The following is a 19,174-nucleotide window of genomic DNA, read 5'->3' as shown; positions in this document are numbered from 1 at the left end:
GTCCAAGGGGTCACAAAGAGATGGACACAGCTGGGCAGCTAACACTAACACGAACTAAGGAAGAAAGCAAATGAATTAAATATCAGGGAAAAGGAAACTGCAGGTGGAAGGAAGGCACAGTTGGGAGAAAGGCCCGATGGTAGCAAGTGCCTGGTCTGGTGTAAACCCAGCCAGGATACCAGAAGAGATGGAGAAGAATAAAAAGGGAAGTAAGGGGAGGAAGTCAGAATCAGAGGAGAAACTTGTGCTCAGATCTTCTAGGGTCTGAAGTTTCGTTGTAAAGATTTTGGCTTTAACTCTAAACTGAATAGAAGGTAATTGCAATGGTACTACAATCTTGGTGTTAAAAGGATCAGCCTGGCTGCTGCATTGAAAAGGGATATGGAAGGGGCCAAAGTATAGCCAGGATTGCTATTAGGAAACTAATAACTTAGAGGGAAAGAATGGATGTTCAGACCATGGTTACAACAGTAGAGTGGTTAGAGAGGGCTGCACTCTAGATACATTCTGAAGGTAGGGCCAACAGAGTTTACTGTTAGACTAGTATGAGAAAGTAAAATCAAGGAGTTAACCAGATTGTTGGCCTGAGTAACCGAAAAAAATGGAGTTGTCATCCACCGGAAAAGCCTCTGTGTATTGCGTTTGAGTGTGTGCGTGTGTATGGAATTGGGAAGGCAAAAAACAGGGGTTATAATAGGAGATGCGCAAAGCTTTGTGAAACGTGGAATGCAAGGGATGAAGAAAGATTTAAGTTGGCTTATTAGCTGACATAAATCTTAAGAGGATGCACAATGAGATAATAGGCTTAAAAGGAGACAGTAGACACTAGGATGTTAGCTTCCTGGGGAGGAGGCATTCTTGAGATTCCCTTTTCATCCCTTGAAGAGGGTAGCAGGCCTGAGATCATGAGGCTTCCTTGTCCTGGCGAATGGGTGGAGCCCCCAGGGGTGACATGATCTTAGACCAGTGACCCTGTCTCTCTTGATCTTTTTGGAAAAAGGGCTCTACTGTCCTGAGTGTTTGTTCTCTGTCACAAACTCCTGTCATAGATGCTGACCCTATAGTGACATGAACACTCAGGAGTTACCATAACGTTCCAGGCCCCATTTAAGCCCTGATGATGGGAAAGCATGAACTGACCCAGCTTTCTATTTAGACCATGAATGGAAAAGGCCTAGGGTGTGCATGGTGTATAAAATATCAACAAGAGGGATGTAAGGTACATTATTATTACCTCTGTTTCTAAAAGAGACAGAGGAATAGTTTGCTTGTGATCAAACATAAATGTATCAAATATGAAATCTTTGTTTAATACAAGGCCCCATCATTAGAATACATAAAACCATCTGGAAATACAGTTTGATGAAATTTCCCCATTGCTAAAATTATTATAATCCATAAATGCTCCTCCAAATATAAAAATGTCTGAAAAGAAATATGTTTAAAATATAGACAGAAAGCTACATCATTAATGTTATTGTAAAGTATGTGAAAGATTTTAGACAAAGAAACTTCTCTGGAAGAGAAAAGCTCCTTAAAAATCAAAAAGTCTTGTCAGATAATGTCATCTAAAGTTTCTATTAATTAATACTTATTTAACATTTCAACATTTAGCATTTAAGCATTTGGTTAGCAAGTATTTATCAAATATATATATATAGAAGATGGAAGCATAATTAACTTTCAATAATTTTTAAGAATTTTGTTTGGAATATATAGAATGTACACTAAAAATAGGTCAAATATTATTATCATTTCATCTTTATGGTCATTTTCATATTGTTATTTAAGAGGCAAAGTTGAGAGCAATCCTATAAATCACAACCTCAATTATTTCCCAAAATATTGTAATGTCAATATCATTGTCCCACATCATAAAAATTGTACTAAGTAAAGGAGTCTGAGAGAGAAAGAAATAATTGTTTGAAGTTTTACAACTAGAAAATGACTAGGTCAAAGAACTAGTTGAATCATAATTCTGAGAAATTTCTACTCAAAAATAAAAAAGTATCCATGCTGAATACCTGAAACTAACATTGGTTTATATTATAAACCAATTATATTTCAATCAAAAATATATCCAAAGATAAAGGAAAATGTTCTTGCGAGAGGTATGGCATTGGACTCAGTGATATAATCAGAGGAATGAATTGCATCACTCTCAAAAATTGACCCCTAAATAAAGAGGATTTAAAGAATAATTGAATAGTCACAGGAATCATGGATAAAGGGATGGTTCTGAATATATTAATCTAGAAGGAAATGGAGGTTAAATGATGAGATATAAAGCAAAAAAACATAGTAAGAAGCAATAAAGAAAAAAGAGAGGGAGACAGCGACAGAAAGAAGCAGAGCCCAGAGTGAGAAAAAGAGGAGAAAGAGAGTAAGAAAAGATGAAACAATTAGGGATCTGACGTTAGAACAATATTGGACTGTTTTGAACCAATTTAAGAATCACTATTTCTAATTCTTAATATGTGGAAGACTTGGATTGAAGAGATATTAAAAGGAATGAGACATTAAAATAAATGTATAGATATCTTTGTTTAATACAAGGTCCATTCGTTTGAAGAAAACCTCATCAAAAAAGTATGTGGAGCCATTTGGGAAAACAGTGATAAGACTGCTCCATTTCTAAAATTATTACACAATCCTTATCCAAACACATATAACATATACTTTCCCTTTTGTTCCTATGGGAAAATTTCCATAGGGACAAGGAGTAAACAGCTGACCTAAATAGGGACATCTGTTGAGCCTTCACGTATGTATATACTATATGCTCCATTCTATTGCAGAAGACTTTGCTAGGCTTGGGGTGTATCTCAGCAACACAATCTTAGGAAGAATCATCTCTGATATCAGAGGCAGAGTCAAAATGACCCCTGGATGCCCAATTTTCTAACTCCACTTCTGTCATAGGTGGTAAGATAAGAGGCGTTGTGTCACAGATGAAAAAATAAGGTCGAAGAAATCCAGAGAACAGGTGGTTGAACGTGTAGATAAAAGACCCACTTGTGATGTTGTAAAAGGAGATTTCCCCTGCTTCATAGTCCAAGAAAATCCCAATGCAGCGAGGCCGTTCCAGGTGGAGGAGAGGAACTGATGGAGAGGCAAGGACCATGTACTCACTTCCCTTCAGCAGCCACAAGGCCCAGACCCCATTCTCAGGAGATGGTGTGATTTCCCCCTTTCTTGACACTGTGTCTTGACAGACACCTAAGCCCCATTCCGCTCTTTCTCCCACCATGACTTCCCAGTAATGCCTCCCTGATGAGAAGTTCTGCAAACCCAGGATACAGGGCCATGTGTCAAATCGCTCAGGGTTGTTGGGGACATCCCTCCACAGTTCTCCATCCTGCACACTGCGCAGGTCAGCAGTCAAGAGGAGGCTAGGATGTGCGGTGGCAGGATCCAATTTTATGTCAACTGTAGAAACAATTTTGTGAAACATGTAAAAGAACAGAAAAGACTGGTGAAAACTTAAGAACCCATGATATTGATGACTGTCATACCATTTTTACTCTCCCTCTAATAACTCATGGAGATAAAAAATAAGTATTTCATCTTGCAGATGCTTTATTGAGTTTGAGTATATTCCTGTGTTATGTCTACATAATCTAGGACTAATTACTGACCCAATTAAATCATAACCATTGATGATAAGACAAACCAAGTTCATAACCACTTAGATTCCTTTTATCTCTATCCAGAGCACTTGGGTACTCTTTGGAATATCTGCATTTAAAATAAAATTCATAACTCCCTTGGGATTTTTTTTTCTTACCAAAGCCTATAGAAAAATTACATTGGTCTAAAACACACCACTTTCAAAGCTATGGTAGGAAGAATTCTAAGAGGAACTTTATGACCTTCAAACCCAGGTGGTTTTCTCATGATTCTGTTATGTGACAAGTGGGAGATTATATGAGTGGGTTCTAATATAACCACCCTTTAAAATCAGATATAGTTCTTTGCTTATAGGTATGGTGGTAGAAGGAAAAATCAGGGAGATTTGCATTTGATATATCATTGCTGCCTTTGAAGATGGAGTGGGCCACAGTGGAGGAGAAAGGGGAAGAACTTCCAACTGATAATCAACAAGGAGATGGGGATGTCAGTCCTCCAACTGCAAGGAATTGCTTTATATCATCAGACTGAATAAGCTTGCAAGTGGACCTTTCCCTAGACCCCTGAGAGATGTCCAGTCTGATCAACATCTTGATTTTATTTATTTATTTATTTTATTATTATTTTTTTTTAATTTTAAAATCTTTAATTCTTACATGTGTTCCCAAACATGAACCCCCCTCCCACCTCCCTCCCCATAACATCTCTGTGGGTCATCCCCATGCACCAGCCCCAAGCATGCTGTATCCTGCGTCAGACATAGACTAGCGATTCAATTCTTACATGATAGTATACATGATAGAATGCCATTCTCCCATATCATCCCACCCTCTCCCTCTCCCTCTGAGTCCAAAAGTCCGTTATACACAGCTGCGTCTTTTTTCCTGTCTTGCATACATCTTGATTTTAATCTTATAAAACCTTAAACAGAGAAACCAGCTGATCCCTCATGATTATCAGATCTGAAGAATGGAAGTAAATGGATGTGATTTTAAGTAGCTAAGTGTATGGTAATTTGCTATGCAGCAAAGAAAATTACTGAAAACTACTATTAATACCTATACTGTGAAGTCTCAGTATATTGATATGACATTTTATTAATACATATAATTTAAAAATACATCTACTAATGAAATGACCTCAGTGAAGCAAGGAGGATGTAAAATATTCATGTCTTTTTTTTTTCTTGGTCAACACTCAAAACTAGTAAATTTGATTTCATTAATTTGAAAGCAAAAACAAATTTCATAATTAATCATGTTTTAATTTTTAATATAACAAATATTAATATGATGATTCCCATTATTATTTGTCTCAAACCACTTCTAGTTATCTTTTATTTCTACTCAAACCTAAGTGGGTACATCATCTATGCTATAGCATAGAACCAGCCTCAAGATTGATATTATCTTTCTCACATTATAGATAGCAGGATGAGCCCAAGCGATTATATGATTTTCCCAAACTCTGCTATTGCTAAGTCACTTCAGTCGTGTCTGACTCTGTGTGACCCACAGCAGCCCACCAGGCTCCCCCGTCCCTGAGATTCTCCAGGCAAGAACACTGGATTGGGTTGCCATTCCCTTCTCCAATGCATGAAAGTGAAAAGTGAAAGTGAAGTCTCTCAGTCCTGTCTAATCCTCAGCGACCCTGTGGACTGCAGCCTTCCAGGCTCCTCCGTCCATGGGATTTTCCAGGCAAGAGTACTGGAGTCGGGTGCCATTGCCTTCACCTCCAAACTCTAGAGGTCATAAATAACAGGAACTGAAAAGCAGGTCTCCATGATGTTGTGGTAGACCTATTTAACAGATGTCATGTCTTCATATATCATTCCCACTTCAAGAAAATAAATCTGTGAAAAGGTTGTGAATACGTCTATTTCTAATTCTTCTCCCTACTTCTTCTTAAACTCTTAAAATTTCTTAAGCTATCACCAAATAGAATAATACCCTAACCAAACTGCACCTTCTTCTCAGCGCCCCATGCATGATCAGTCCTTAAAGTTCACCTTAAATGACTTTTCTATAGCACTTAACACTGTTGAGAATCCTTTTGTCCTAGAAAACATTTCTCTCTCCCAAAGACACCAGTCATCACTCTTTCACTCCCTTTCTGCTGATCACCCCTTCTTGGTCTCCTCTGCTGTTTTCTCTTCTCTTCCTCCATCACTGCTATTGGAGAAACCAATGGTCTAATGATTGGGACCTCTTGCCTCTCTCTTAGATTACTTTTGATATGTTCTTGGGCTGGCAGGTATATTACTTTCATTAAATTCCATTCATGTGCTTTACTAATTCCAAATACTTTTAGCCTAGACTTTTCTCCTGGAACTCCATATTTGTAAATTCCTCTGCCTACCCAATATCAGCATTTGGATATTTAATATCCATCACAACATTGATGTGTCTAAAACCCAAGTCCTTTTTTCTACCTTGCCTGTAGCTTTACATGTCAATGTAAACAATAATTTCATTATGCCCATTCAGGAGATTTTAACTTTGGAATTATTCACAACTTTTCTCCCTTTCTGACACCTTATATCTAATCCAACAGCAGATCTTGCCAGTTCTGCTTTCAAAATATCAATATAGCAAGATCTTGCCTATTTCTCTGTACCTCCAGTACGACTTCCCTAGTCCAGTAGAAAATAGCCTCTAATTGAGTTATTACAAAGGCTCCTAATGGCTTTTCCACATCAAGACTTGCCCCTCTGTAATTTATTCTCAATAAACCACGCAGTGATCTTCACGAAACATTAGTCCAATCATGCTATTCCTCCATTTATAACTGATGCCCTATTTCACTTCTGCTCATAGTGGCCTTCTTGTTGGGTCCTAAGCTACCTGGACTTTGCTTGACCTCTACAGTTCTTCTGTCACTCACTCCACAATAGCCACACAGACCTCCTCATAGCTCCTGGAATGCATCTTCCATATTTTAAGCTCAGGTCTTAGAACTCATTTCTGTTTCCTGAAATGCTTTCTTCTAGATCAGATATTTGCTGTGTTTTCCCCTATGAATGAAGTCTTCCTTGATCATCAAAAATTCCAGATTAGATGTGCTAACTCAAGAACTTCTGGCCAAACTTATTTATTTATTTTTTCAATATATTTCATCTTCTCACATTTCGTGTACTTTCCATAATTTAAGTAAAAATTTACAACATGAAGCTCCATATCTGTAACATCTTTGATGTTATTGTTCAGTTTTATATTCTAACGCTTAGAAGAGTAACTGGCATAAAATACACAATATTTGTGGAATTTCTCACAGGCTCTCTGCCTGTGAGATCATGGATTAATCATTGAACAGGATTGATAAGATGGGTTTTCTTATCATGAGACAAAGCTGCTGCTGCTGCTAAGTCGCGTCAGTCGTGTCTGACTCTGTGCAACCCCATAGACGGCAGTTTCCTTCTAAGTAATAAACCCACTATTAAGTCATAGTCTATTTTCATTATTTGGCATTAATTGAATATAAAAAAATTAAAAACATTGAATCTATATTGTTTTAAAAAACAAAATACTAAGACGCAACAATTACAGTTATTCCCTCTTAAATATAATTGAATGTTTTTGGCTTTATTGACTATCTAATTTAAGAAATTTATCAAACTGCCAGATAACAAAATAATCCAAACTTTATATTATCTGATACACTGCAATGCTTTCATATATTGAAGATTTTTTTTCTCTGTTTTCAAATATGTTTCATTTTGTCCTCCAAACTATACAACTTTTTACCATTTTATAAAAAAGGAAATAGACATAGATTGGAACTAATATTGCTTATGTCACAGATAATATCATTTTTTTAACCCACTATTCTAACCAAATGTAGCTTATATGGGTGTCAGTTACTCGGATATTCTTCAGGACTATTCACAAATATCCCAATACTCTTAAAAAAAAAAAAAAATCTGAGCCTAGTGCTCTCTCCCTTCCCCCCTGTAGTTTGACATGACTATGTGACTCACTTTCATCAATAATATCTTCAGGAAAGCTATATGTGTCCCTTAGGGTGGTGCATGATTCACCATGACTTTGCTCAGTTCTGTGCCTATCAGCAACAGGAAGGAGGTGGGGCTCTGTCTGCATGGAGTGAGATTATGTGAAATTAAAGCCTCCACAATCCAGTAATTAACCAATAACATGATCTCAAAATAAAACTTTGCTGATTTTAGCCACTAAACTTTGGGTTGTGCTTGTTACTGTAGCCTGACTGGTGCAGTAACAAATTGCAACAACAGCCAAATTCCAGAAGTCATAGTTCCTCAAGGTTTAAAATGCAGCCTACCTTGGAACTTCCTCAACATTTCCCTCATGCCAGGGATGCGACACATTGTCTTCAGCTCCATAGCGATGGACTCGGGTTCCAGGCGTGTGACATTCTTACTTCTGAGAAGAGCACAAAACCTGCAGTTCTCATTAGAGTTATCCACCAACCTCCCCAGCCTCTCCCAAACCATTCTCTGATTCGGAAAGTAAACATACCGGCTCAAGGCTCCTCCCACACCCTGAAAATGAAAGAGAAACACAAGCAGGTGTGAGTTAGACCTCTGAACTGCTTTTGACAGACTGGGGACACACCAAGAACATCTCTTTAAGAATTATTGAAAATCATTACTTATTGATGTAAAACTATAAGAGATATGACTCCCTCTAAAAAATCTAAAACAGACTGTTATTGAGTTTTCTCATGAATTTAAAATAATATAATCAGTTTGCCTCTATTAAAACAAAATCAGACTACACAAACTTTAGGTTAATTCCTATAATACCTATTGGTTTAGCTGTTTTCTGAATTGATAATTCTGATAATTGAATGTTTTTATGGGGAGTTATTTTCTGTGAACAGAATTAAGGTAAAAATAGATTCTAAATATCTGAAGAATTTATTTGAGAAATAGTGAAAGGTATGGACATAAAATGATAATCTCACTGTTCTTGTAAGAAAATCCTAGCTTCCTTATTCTCTGAACCAACATACTTTGTCTAAGTTATCTAAGTAGAAAAAAACAGAAGTCATTAAAATTCAGCAAGTCTATGTCAAAGTAGATTATTAAACAAATCACCTGCACTTTATTTCCCCTATCCCTCTAAAAAATGACCACCAGTCAGATTAATTTTAACAGGGCATAAAAACAGGGAAATGATTAGCTTTATATTTCATCAGAACAACAGGTCTTGTTTTGGTCCATTAAGGTTGAAATGTTGTTTACTGGTACTGAGGAAGAAAGGGAGAAATGAGTATAAAAATCAAAGCAAATTATTTGAGGAACAGTCTCCCTAAGGACTTCCCTGGTGGTTCAGATGGTAAAGCGTCCGCCTACAGTGCAGGAGACCTGGGTCCCATCCCTGGGTCAGGAAGATCCTCTGGAGAAGGAAATGGTGACCCACTCCAGTACTCTTGCTTGGAAAATCCCATGGACAGAGGAGTATAGTAGGCTACAGTCCATAGGGTTGCAAAGAGCCAGACACAAATGAGCAACTTCACTTCAAACTTCAAGGTTTGTGTTATAAGACATTTTAACATTTATTCAGTGCTAATAAATGATAATTTCAAATATGCAGTATTTTAAGATACGGTAAGATGTGACAATGAATATTGTTGAAAATGCCAAAGTTCTTGTGTTTATTTATTGTTTAAAATTTTGAAAATTTATTCCTTTGGGACAGTTTGCTTAGTAGGAAGTAGGCATAGTAATAATAATACAAACAATAATAACAACAATGTTTTACTGATGCATAAATATATTGAAGAAAATGGGACATATTTAATATAAAAGCTTTGCAAATGCTTTTGCTTAATGACCTCCCCCCCCCACTCTGTGACCAGTGCTATTTAATCACAGAACTTGTATGAAGATAGAAATTACTTATTTCAGACATTCCTAAATGAGTCATTGGGATTGAAACACAATGAAACGTGCCCAGAAATTTTCTATTGCAAGTGAGTTCTAGCTTGAGAAAAAGCATCCACCAACAATGATGACTTTCTCAATTCACTTGGGATTTAATGCCTTTAAGGAGGATTATTATTTATTTGTCTCTCTGTTCTATAATCTCAAGTATATTGTGGGCAAGCTGTAGTGAGCCAAATTAATCCCTCCCCACGATGCCTGGAATGGGCATGCACTACGGGCTAGAACATTAATATTTGCCTTGAAAATTAGCATGCCAATTTCAAAGTGGAAAATTGTAGATATTACTCATACATTTGACTACTGACATTAAAATGGGTTAACATGACTTTTTGGATTAGCCATGACTGAAATACAGCAATATCATTGTTGACCCACTATGAGGTTTTTATAAAATGCTTTCCAGGCAACATAGTATAGATAGTCTGTTTTTATTTAATTATATGTAAATCATTAAATTAATTTTAGTTTTGAAAATATTTAAGGTTTTGTCTTTAGTATGAACTATTATGTATGATTCTCTAGGCTCCCTTCAGATTCTGATGTTAAGATTGAGGATTTTTAATAACATGCTTTCCAAGGAAATTCTAGGGTGATCCTGTCCTAAAGAGCAAAACTGCTTAAGGAGTTATCTCTGAAAGCTGCCATCTGTCCCCTTGGTCTCAGGTGTGCCCATCCGTCTTCTCCCAGGCACCCAGCCTCACCTCCAGCAGACCCAGGGCTGGTCGCTGGCACCTCTCCTCCAACTCCTCTGCCAGTTCCTTCAGAGCCCTGCTCTGCTGAACCAGCCGGTTCTTGCTTTCCCGCAGCTTCTGCAGCGTGGCTCGCTCCTCCTCCTCCAGTCTTCTAAGCTGCAGTTGCTCCTCCAGGGCCAGGAAGCCACGATACTTTTCAAACTCCGACCTGAAGCGTTGCCTCTGCATTTCCACTTTTTCCTGGAGTGACAGTACAACAAATCATCAGCAGCTGGGGCAGAGTATTTGGCCTCTACCTTCATGTATGGACGGGGTGGGGGGGGGGGGGTGTGGGGGGGGGGGGCCTTCCCTGGCGGCTCAGATGGTAAAGCATCTGCCTGCAGTGTAAGAGACCCAGGTTCAATCCCTGGGTCGGGGAGATGCCCTGGAGAGTGGCATGGCAACCCACTCCAGTATTCTTGCCTGGAAAATTCCTTGGACAGAGGAGCCTGGTGGGCTACAGTCCATAGGGCTGTAAAGGGTGAGACAGGACTGAGGCGACTTAACAAACACACACACATGGGGAATAACATAGTGAAAAGGGGTTTAGTTGCAATTCATTGTTCTCTCACATCACCCTTTTAAATACTATAATTACACCTATAAATATAGAAGGACTAAGGGTTTCCACAGAATTTATAATTTAGTTTATTAAAACCATGCTTGTTGTATTTTGGCTCACATACATTCTTAAAGGTAAAAATTATGCAAGTTGACTTGACTTAGAACAAGATTCTTGGAAACATCTCTACTTTAAGAATAATCAGTGGAGGGTTCAAGACATGCATGAAACCAGATCTCAGATATAGAGTTCCTGATTTCATAAATTTGTGGTCAGGTCAGGATTAAAAACAATTGACTTGGATTACTAACTTAAAAATTATTAATAAATGTCACTATTGATTAACTTTACATATGATATACATAACTATGGGAAAAATTAAGACATCACAGAGAAAAATATAGCAAAAACCCTCATGAAAATATCTGCCAGAGGATAAATACAAGTCAAAATTTTCAAGAAAAGAAAGAAAGAATTACAAAATTATAGAGAATAATCAGAGAAAAAGGGTTCCTTGGAGAAAGACAGAGAAGTATTTGGAAATAGAGTCTATATATATTGTAATACATAATATAAAAATATAAACACCTATGTCATTTCTATATACAGTTTCTCAGTATTGATCCTATTGATATTTGACCAGGTGATTTTTTGTTGTGATTTTTTTTGGGGGGCGGGGGTGGGGACTGTCCTTTGTATTATAGGATATTTAGCAGCATTTCTTGCCTTTACATATGAGATGCTAGTAAGGCATCCCAGTTGTGACAACCAAAAATATCTACTGATACTGCAAAATATCTCTTGGAAGGCAACATTGGTCCAGGTTCAGAATCACTCTGTGTATGTGTGTGTGTCTGTTTGTGTGTGTATGTATAAATAGGTAAAGGAAAAAAGAGCTGATGATGGCAGAAATATATCAACATATTGACTGAAAAAAGACATATATTTATATCAATATATTGACTGCAAAAAGAAAATTCAGATTATTTTTATATGTAAGATGATGACTATGAGCCTGTATTTCATATATATATATATATATATATATATATATATATACATGCTGTGAAATAGTAAAAATTTCATTCATCCGACAAATAAACATTTTTTGAACTAGTAGTGAGAGTACGACTCTGTTCTACGTGATGCAGTGAGTGAAGCTCAGTGAGTAAGATCAAGTGAGTTGGTAAGATCAAGATGAGTAAAGTCTTTTTTTATAATTTAGATTGGGGATAGTATTACAGAGATTAGAAAGAACACAATTGTGCAAATATAATCTGAGGGGATGAGATGGTCCAGGGTGATGCTGAGATCGGTTTTTCTTGAGTACCCAGGAAAATGGAACAAAAGTGCCAGAATAGGGAAGATGGTGGAAGAATGACTTAATGGTCTAAATAAGGATCCTTCAGATAGGTTAGCCACCTGAAGCCCCAATATTCTCTTACCTTCCAAATAACAGTTTTCTTCCCCACATTGGCCTCCTGAGTTGAGGCTTCCTCCAGCTCTTTCCTCACAAGCTCCTGTGCCACCTGGAGCTTTATCTGTTTGGGAAGATATGCCGCAGCCATTAAGGATACTCTCATTCAGTACTTAAATTGACCAAGCACAGGAAGAAATACAAAGATCAGCTATAACAGGCAGTAGAAAGCATACAAAAATGTTCGACCTCATTAATATTAATGACTGTTAAACATAGATATGTTTTAAATGTTAATGCCAGATATAATAAAAGATGTATCTAAAAAGTATGTTCATTGCATTATAAATAGCAAAACAGTAAGTAATCAAAATAGGACAGTGGGGAAAAAATTATTTTATTCACTGGATAGAATTAAAACAAGGTGCTGCAGAATTTTTAATGGCAAGAAATACAATTATTAAGAAAATTAAAATAAGCATATTTTATGTAACCTGACACCAATTTTTAAAAATAAAAGTTCTTGTAATAAATATATAAAAATTAGGCAGAGACCAATGAAAATATACTCAATAAACAAAATCTCATCTCCTATGCTTGGCTGAAAAGGTGATGCTATTCCTTTCATCTATATATTTCAACTTCTTAAATTTATTCATTACTTTATAACCAGAAGTGTATTTCTTATTTTACAGAAGAAATCTTGTAAGTTAGTATTTATTATATGAAAAAGAAATACAGAAAGTCATAAATCTCACACGGGATAGAAAAATAATTTAAGGAAAACTAAATCTCTTTTCAACCCTAGGACTCCTGCTAGAGGTAAGTACATATATTTTATTTACAGAGAACATACACAAAGATAGACACATATACACATTTTAAAAGTCTTCCCAAAGTCATTCAATAAGTCTCAGGAAAAAATAAAAACAAACAAAAAATTAAATTCTTTCCACAGTCATTCAACAAGTCCCACACACCAGTCTTTTTTTTTTCCTTTCTCTCTTTTTTTAATGATAAGATTCTAAGGTAGAACACATAAAATAGCAGTAGACACCAATGAGGCATTTAATAAGATGAAGAAAATGGCAATTGTTTTTAGAATCTGGAAGGACTAGAACACTCTGACACTTAACAGACAAAAATAATTGTAAGCAAAAGCAAAGAGGTTGAAAGTTGTGTCACGTTTGGGGACAACAGTGATTAGGCTAGTTTTGCGGAATCTAAAAATTAATGGTTAAGGCAAGAGTTATAGTGCATTGTAGGCAGACACTTTACCATCTGAGCCACCAGGGAAGCCCGTAAGAGCACTTACGGTCCTAAAACTGATTGATAGACTAAGGAGTTTGAAAGATATTTATTTGGTACTTAGTTGAAGGACTGCTGAAGTAGAGAAAACTTCCTTAGAATATGACATTATCCATGCACTGTATGGTACCCTCTGGATTAAAGAAAAAAGGCAGGAATATACTCTAGAAGTCTAGTTAAGAAATAGTTAGCACCTGAATTTTGCAGACGACAACCTAAGAGATATTTCTAGGTAGGTCCAGAGGGTACTTGAGAGGAAAAAAAAAAATCACAACCTTGATTTAAAACAAAGTTAAAATAATAATAATAATTACATTACTAATTATTCTAAGTTAAAATGTATGATATAAATATACAAAATTATAGGCTCTATATTATTAATCATTTATTAAATTATTATTTTATAAAGTTAATATCTTCATTTTATTTTCATTGTTATAGTACTTCAGGTAAGGTCATTAGATTAAAGATGACTTTAACTCTCTTTGTGCAAGCAGCTGTTCCAGATACTGGGAATTTAAATGTGTTCTGAATATGTCCAAAAACTTTTGATGAGCACCAGTACAAAGAATCTTCTTCACAGAGTTTCATGGATGCCACTTTTGTGAGCCAGATACTCCAATATTAGTCACCTCTTCACTGAGGATACTCATATCATAAGTCCAGAAATATGTATTGAATAGAGAGGAATCTGTCAGCTTAACCACTGGATTCCTACTGCAGAGTAACATGTATTGGCAACTTTAAAGGGGATCAGAACCTTGTGCCCATCCAGACACCATTCATAGCAAACATTCAAACATTAAGGTGGTTTTATGCACCCTTATATTTATTGCCTCAGTATTTAGAGTAGCCAAGACATGGACTTCACTGGTGTCTCAGACAGTAAAGGGTCTGCCTGCGATGCGGGAGACCCGGGTTCAATCCCTGGGTCGGGAAGATCTCCTGGAGAAGAAAATGGCAACCCACTTGCGTATGCTTGCCTGGAAAAGCCCAGGGACAGAGGAGCCTGGTAGGCTATAGTCCACAGGATCACAAAGAGTCAGACACGACTAAGCGACTTCACTTTCACTTTCTTTCAAGACATGGACACAGCCTAAATGGCCATTGACAGATGAAAGGATAAAAATATAAATGTGGCATATATATATATATGTATATATATATATGTGTGTGTATATATATATATGAATATTTTTGTTGTTGATGTTGTTGAGACTCTTTTGTGACCCAGTGGAGTGTAGAGTTTCAGGCTCCTCTGTCTGGGAAATTACCCAGGCAAGAATACTGGAGTGGGTTGCCATTTCCTTCTCCAGGGTACCTTTCCAGCCCAGGGATGAAGCCTGCTTCTCATGCGTTGGAAGGTGGGTTCTTTACCACTGAGCCACCAGGGGAGCCCACTATAGAAAATTACTCTGGCTTAAAAAGAATGAAACAAAGTCATTTACAGCAACATGGATGGACCTAAAGATTATCATACTAAATAAACTAAGTCATACTGAGAAAATAAATGTCATATAACATCACTTATATAACATCACCAGCTTATATAACATACAACATCACCAGCTTCCCTGGTGGTCAGCAGTAAAGAATCTGCCTGCCATGTAGGAGACGTAAGAAACACAAGTTTAATCCCTGGGCTGGGAAAATCCCCTGGAGGAGGGCATGGCAACCCATGGCAATCCAGTATTCTTGCCTAGAGAATCCAATCGACAGAAAAGCCTGGCCGACTACAGTCCATAGGGTCACAAAGAAGACATGACTGAAGCGACTTAGCACACACATACCCACATACATTGCTTACATGTGTAATCTAAAAAAAAATGATACAAATGAAAGTATTTACAAACACGTGTGCACCCGTGGTGGATTCATGTTGATGTATGGCAAAACCAATACAATATTGTAAAGTAATTAGCCTCCAATTAAAATAAATAAATTTATATTTTAAAAAAGAAAAAAACAGAAATAGACTCACAGACTTCAAACACAAACTTAAAATTGTCAAAAGGAAAAGGTGAGGGGGAGGAAAAAATTAAGAGTTTAGGATTAACATATATACACTATTGAAAAGCAGAGACATTACTTTGCCAACAAAGGTCCATCTAGTCAAGGCTATGGTTTTTCCAGTGGTCATGTATGGATGTGAGATTTGGACTGTGAGAAAGCTGAATGCCGAAGAATTGATGCTTTTGAACTGTGGTGTTGGAGAAGACTCTTGAGAGTCCCTTGGACTGCAAGGAGATCCAACCAGTCCATTCTAAAGGAGATCAGTCCTGGGTGTTCTTTGGAAGGAATGATGCTAAAGCTGAAACTCCAGTACTATGACCACTTCATGCGAAGAGTTGACTCATTGGAAAAGACTTTGATGCTGGGAGGGATTGGGGCCAGGAGGAAAAGGGGACGACAGAGGATGAGATGGCTGGATGGCATCACCGACTCGATGGACATGAGTTTGAGTGAACTCTGGGAGTTGGTGATGGCGTGCTGAGATTCATGGGGTCACAAGGAGTCGGACACGACTGAGCGACTGAACTGAACTGATATATACACCGCTATATATATACATATAAAATAGATTATCAACTATTTATAAAACAGATTATCAACAAGGACCTATTGTATAGCGCTGAAAACTACTCAATATTTTGAAGTAACCTATATGGGAAAAGATTTTTAAAAAGAATGGATACATGTATAACTGAATCACTTTGCTGTATACCTGAAATGAACACAACACTGTAAATTAACTATATTCCAATGTAAAATAAAAATGAAAAAAAATTAAGATTGTTTTGATGACAATATTAATTAACATGGGCTTCCTAAGTGACCCAGTGGTACAGAATCCTCCTGCTAAGCACAAGACTTGGGTTTGATCCCTGGTTTGAGAAGATCCCCTGGCAAAGGAAATGGCAACCTACTCCAGTATTCTTGCCTTGTAAGTCCCATGGACAGAGAAGCCTGGCCAGCTACAGTCCATGGGGTTGCAAAGAGCTGGACACAACCTAGTGACTAAACAACAGTAGCATTAATTAATATAAATATTATGCAAAAGCAAAATATACAAATGATAGTTATTAGGAAGTGTTTCCGATAACAGTTGTGCACTTGTAACTAAGAGGCAATTGGACAACATAGCCTCCTACACCAGGGAACACTAGTTGTGAAACTCAGATTACCTATATCAGGAAAATTAAGACCAGCACGAAATGAAATGACCAGACAGAGTTTCATGGCAGAGAAGAGCAGTCTAAATAACAGTATGTTTGAGCTCCTGATTAGAAGTCCCAAACGATGGGATTTCCATGGAGCAAAGGCGTACAGATCCCAAGGTGAATGTGAGCCAGGAGGGTGGTTGCTCATTCAGATCAGGGGGTATCTTTTGGCTCTATCTCTGGCAAGGGATTTTTAACACTTCTGACCCAGTCAGTGTCTTCCATTACAGAGCGGCATTTCCAGATCAGGAGTCACAGCCCTCCACATTACATGGTAACACCTCTCACCTGGTAGCACCTGGCGGCCTCCTGCAGCAATGTTGTGTGGTGGCTCCTGTGCTCTGGAGTGGTGTCACAGACCCAGCACAGCACTTCCTGGTCCTCCTCGCAGAAACGGGTCAGCTCCTCGCCATGCCTCACACACAAGCGTGCCCCCGAAGGCTCCACGCCCAGCCCCAGCTGCCGCACACTGTCCACCAGGCTGGCCAGCTGCCTGTTGGGCCGGAAGCTTTCCAGCCTGAAGGGACCCCGACACTGCGGACAGGCATAGATGCCGCCCTGTGCGCTGTCGGACTTCTCGCAGAACTCGGAGATGCATCTGAGGCAGAAACTGTGGCCACAGTCCACACTGACGGGATTCTGCAGGAAATCCAGGCACACTGGGCACCGGGCCTCCTCGCAGAGCCGCTCCCCAGGGGACCCCGAGGCCATGGCCGGCTGGGCCTTGCCTGGCCCCGCCGATAGTAGAGCTGTCTTCCCCAGCTGCTGGCACTATCTCTCCTGGTGTTCTGACACAGAAGGGAGGAACCCCGCAGAGAAGCAGACACAAGATGGGCTTTATCCACTGGCTAGCGTCCAAATGAGCCACGCCCAGCGAAAACTTGCAACTCAGACACAGTCAACCACAAGGATAAAATTAACATTCTAGCAATCCTAGCTTCCTAGGAAACATCATTTCTAACAGAATCCCTCGCAGTGTAGCTTATTGGAGCCTGTACATATTTTCAGTGTCAGTAAATTTCAAGAATCGCTAAGCTCCTTCCTTCAATTATTTTCTAAAGCGCTCCATGACCGTATTATCTTTTTATGACATATTGATTTGTTAAAGTTTTTTTGTCAAAATTTATTTTTTCTACTTCCTGTTAATTAGCTCTTAATAAAGAAATATGTTGGTAAGTTAATAAGGAGATGCCCCCCCAAAAAATGTGTGTATAATAATGATAAGTCTATAGCCCAACAACAATTCAAAGCATTTAAATAAAATCTGGTCAACTTCAGTGAGTCCCATAATGATTGCACATGTGTTATGATTGTTGTAAAGCACATTTTAGAAGTGGCAAAGCTGTAGGCTAAGGCATTGGTTAGGAAAAATAATCTAACTTCAGCCTATCAGTGCTGCAGCACTTGTGAAATGGGGGAGGCTGAGAAACACATAGAAGAAAGATGATTTGACAGAAAGGGTGTGATCCCTACTTGGGATGAATATGGTGAGGTCACTAGGTCATCAGGAAAGTAGACAAATGTGGGAAACATCTGTCATCTACACAAAATGTAATTTTTGTTTTGTTGAGTTTGAAGGGATGATGGACATGCCTATAGCAAATCATTCAATTTATTCTTCAGCACAAGCTGCCAGAATCTCAGACACAAGAGTAAGCAAAAAACAAATGGCCCAGCTCTCAAGGGAGTCTTAAAATCTGTCAGTAGAACTCATATAATTATAAACTAAAAACTGGGAGAAAAGACACTCACCAGTGCTGCAAGAATATAACAGGGCTCTGAACAAGCTGGGGTTAAGGGGGGGGGGGGTCAGATTGGGCCCTTGGGAGTTTCTGAGGTAATAACTGAAGTGTGAATAGAAGTTGAAATGAAAGAAGCTCTGGCAAGGAGAACAGTCAGAGGGCACGGAGTATATAAGCTGAACTATTGCTAGAGGGAGCAGGAGGTACCCCATGACATGAGGCAGCCAGGCAGGCTGATGTATGTGTAAGATGAGGATGAGTGGCAGTAGATAAGTTCCCAGTGAGAGGCAGGGGCAGATGACTCAGGTCCTTGCAGCTCCTGAGAGGTTTTGTTGTTGTTGTCTTTCAGTCACTAAACCATGTTCAACTCTTTATGACACCACGGACCAGTGCACACCTGGCTTCCCTGTCCTTCACTGTCTCGCCGAGTTTGTTCAGATTCATGTCCATTGAGTCAGTGATCTTATCTAACCAGCTCATCCTCTGTTGCCTTCTTCTCCTTTGGCCTTCGATCTTTCCCAGCATCAGGGTTTTTTTTGGCTCTTCACATCAGGTGGTCAAAGAACTGGAGTTTTAGCATCAGTCCTTCCAAAGAGTATTTAGTCTTGATTTCCTTTAGGACTGACTGATTTGATCT

General features: G+C 38.3%; 1 protein-coding gene across 1 annotated transcript; it reads right to left on the bottom strand.

Moving 5' to 3' along the window:
- Positions 1-2,839: 2,839 nt before the first annotated feature.
- TRIM58 (tripartite motif containing 58) lies at positions 2,840-17,506 on the bottom strand. Its single transcript, XM_052644175.1, has 6 exons — positions 17,084-17,506; positions 12,295-12,390; positions 10,258-10,488; positions 8,124-8,146; positions 7,927-8,045; positions 2,840-3,429 (listed from the first exon to the last, which is right to left on the bottom strand). Exons 1-6 carry the CDS (start codon positions 17,504-17,506, stop codon positions 2,840-2,842), a joined length of 1,482 nt encoding a protein of 493 aa, XP_052500135.1.
- Positions 17,507-19,174: the final 1,668 nt, after the last annotated feature.

Source organism: Budorcas taxicolor, chromosome 7, assembly GCF_023091745.1.
Source record: "Budorcas taxicolor isolate Tak-1 chromosome 7, Takin1.1, whole genome shotgun sequence".
Lineage (NCBI taxonomy): Eukaryota > Metazoa > Chordata > Mammalia > Artiodactyla > Bovidae > Budorcas > Budorcas taxicolor.
This window is presented reverse-complemented; position numbering and strand designations above follow the sequence as displayed.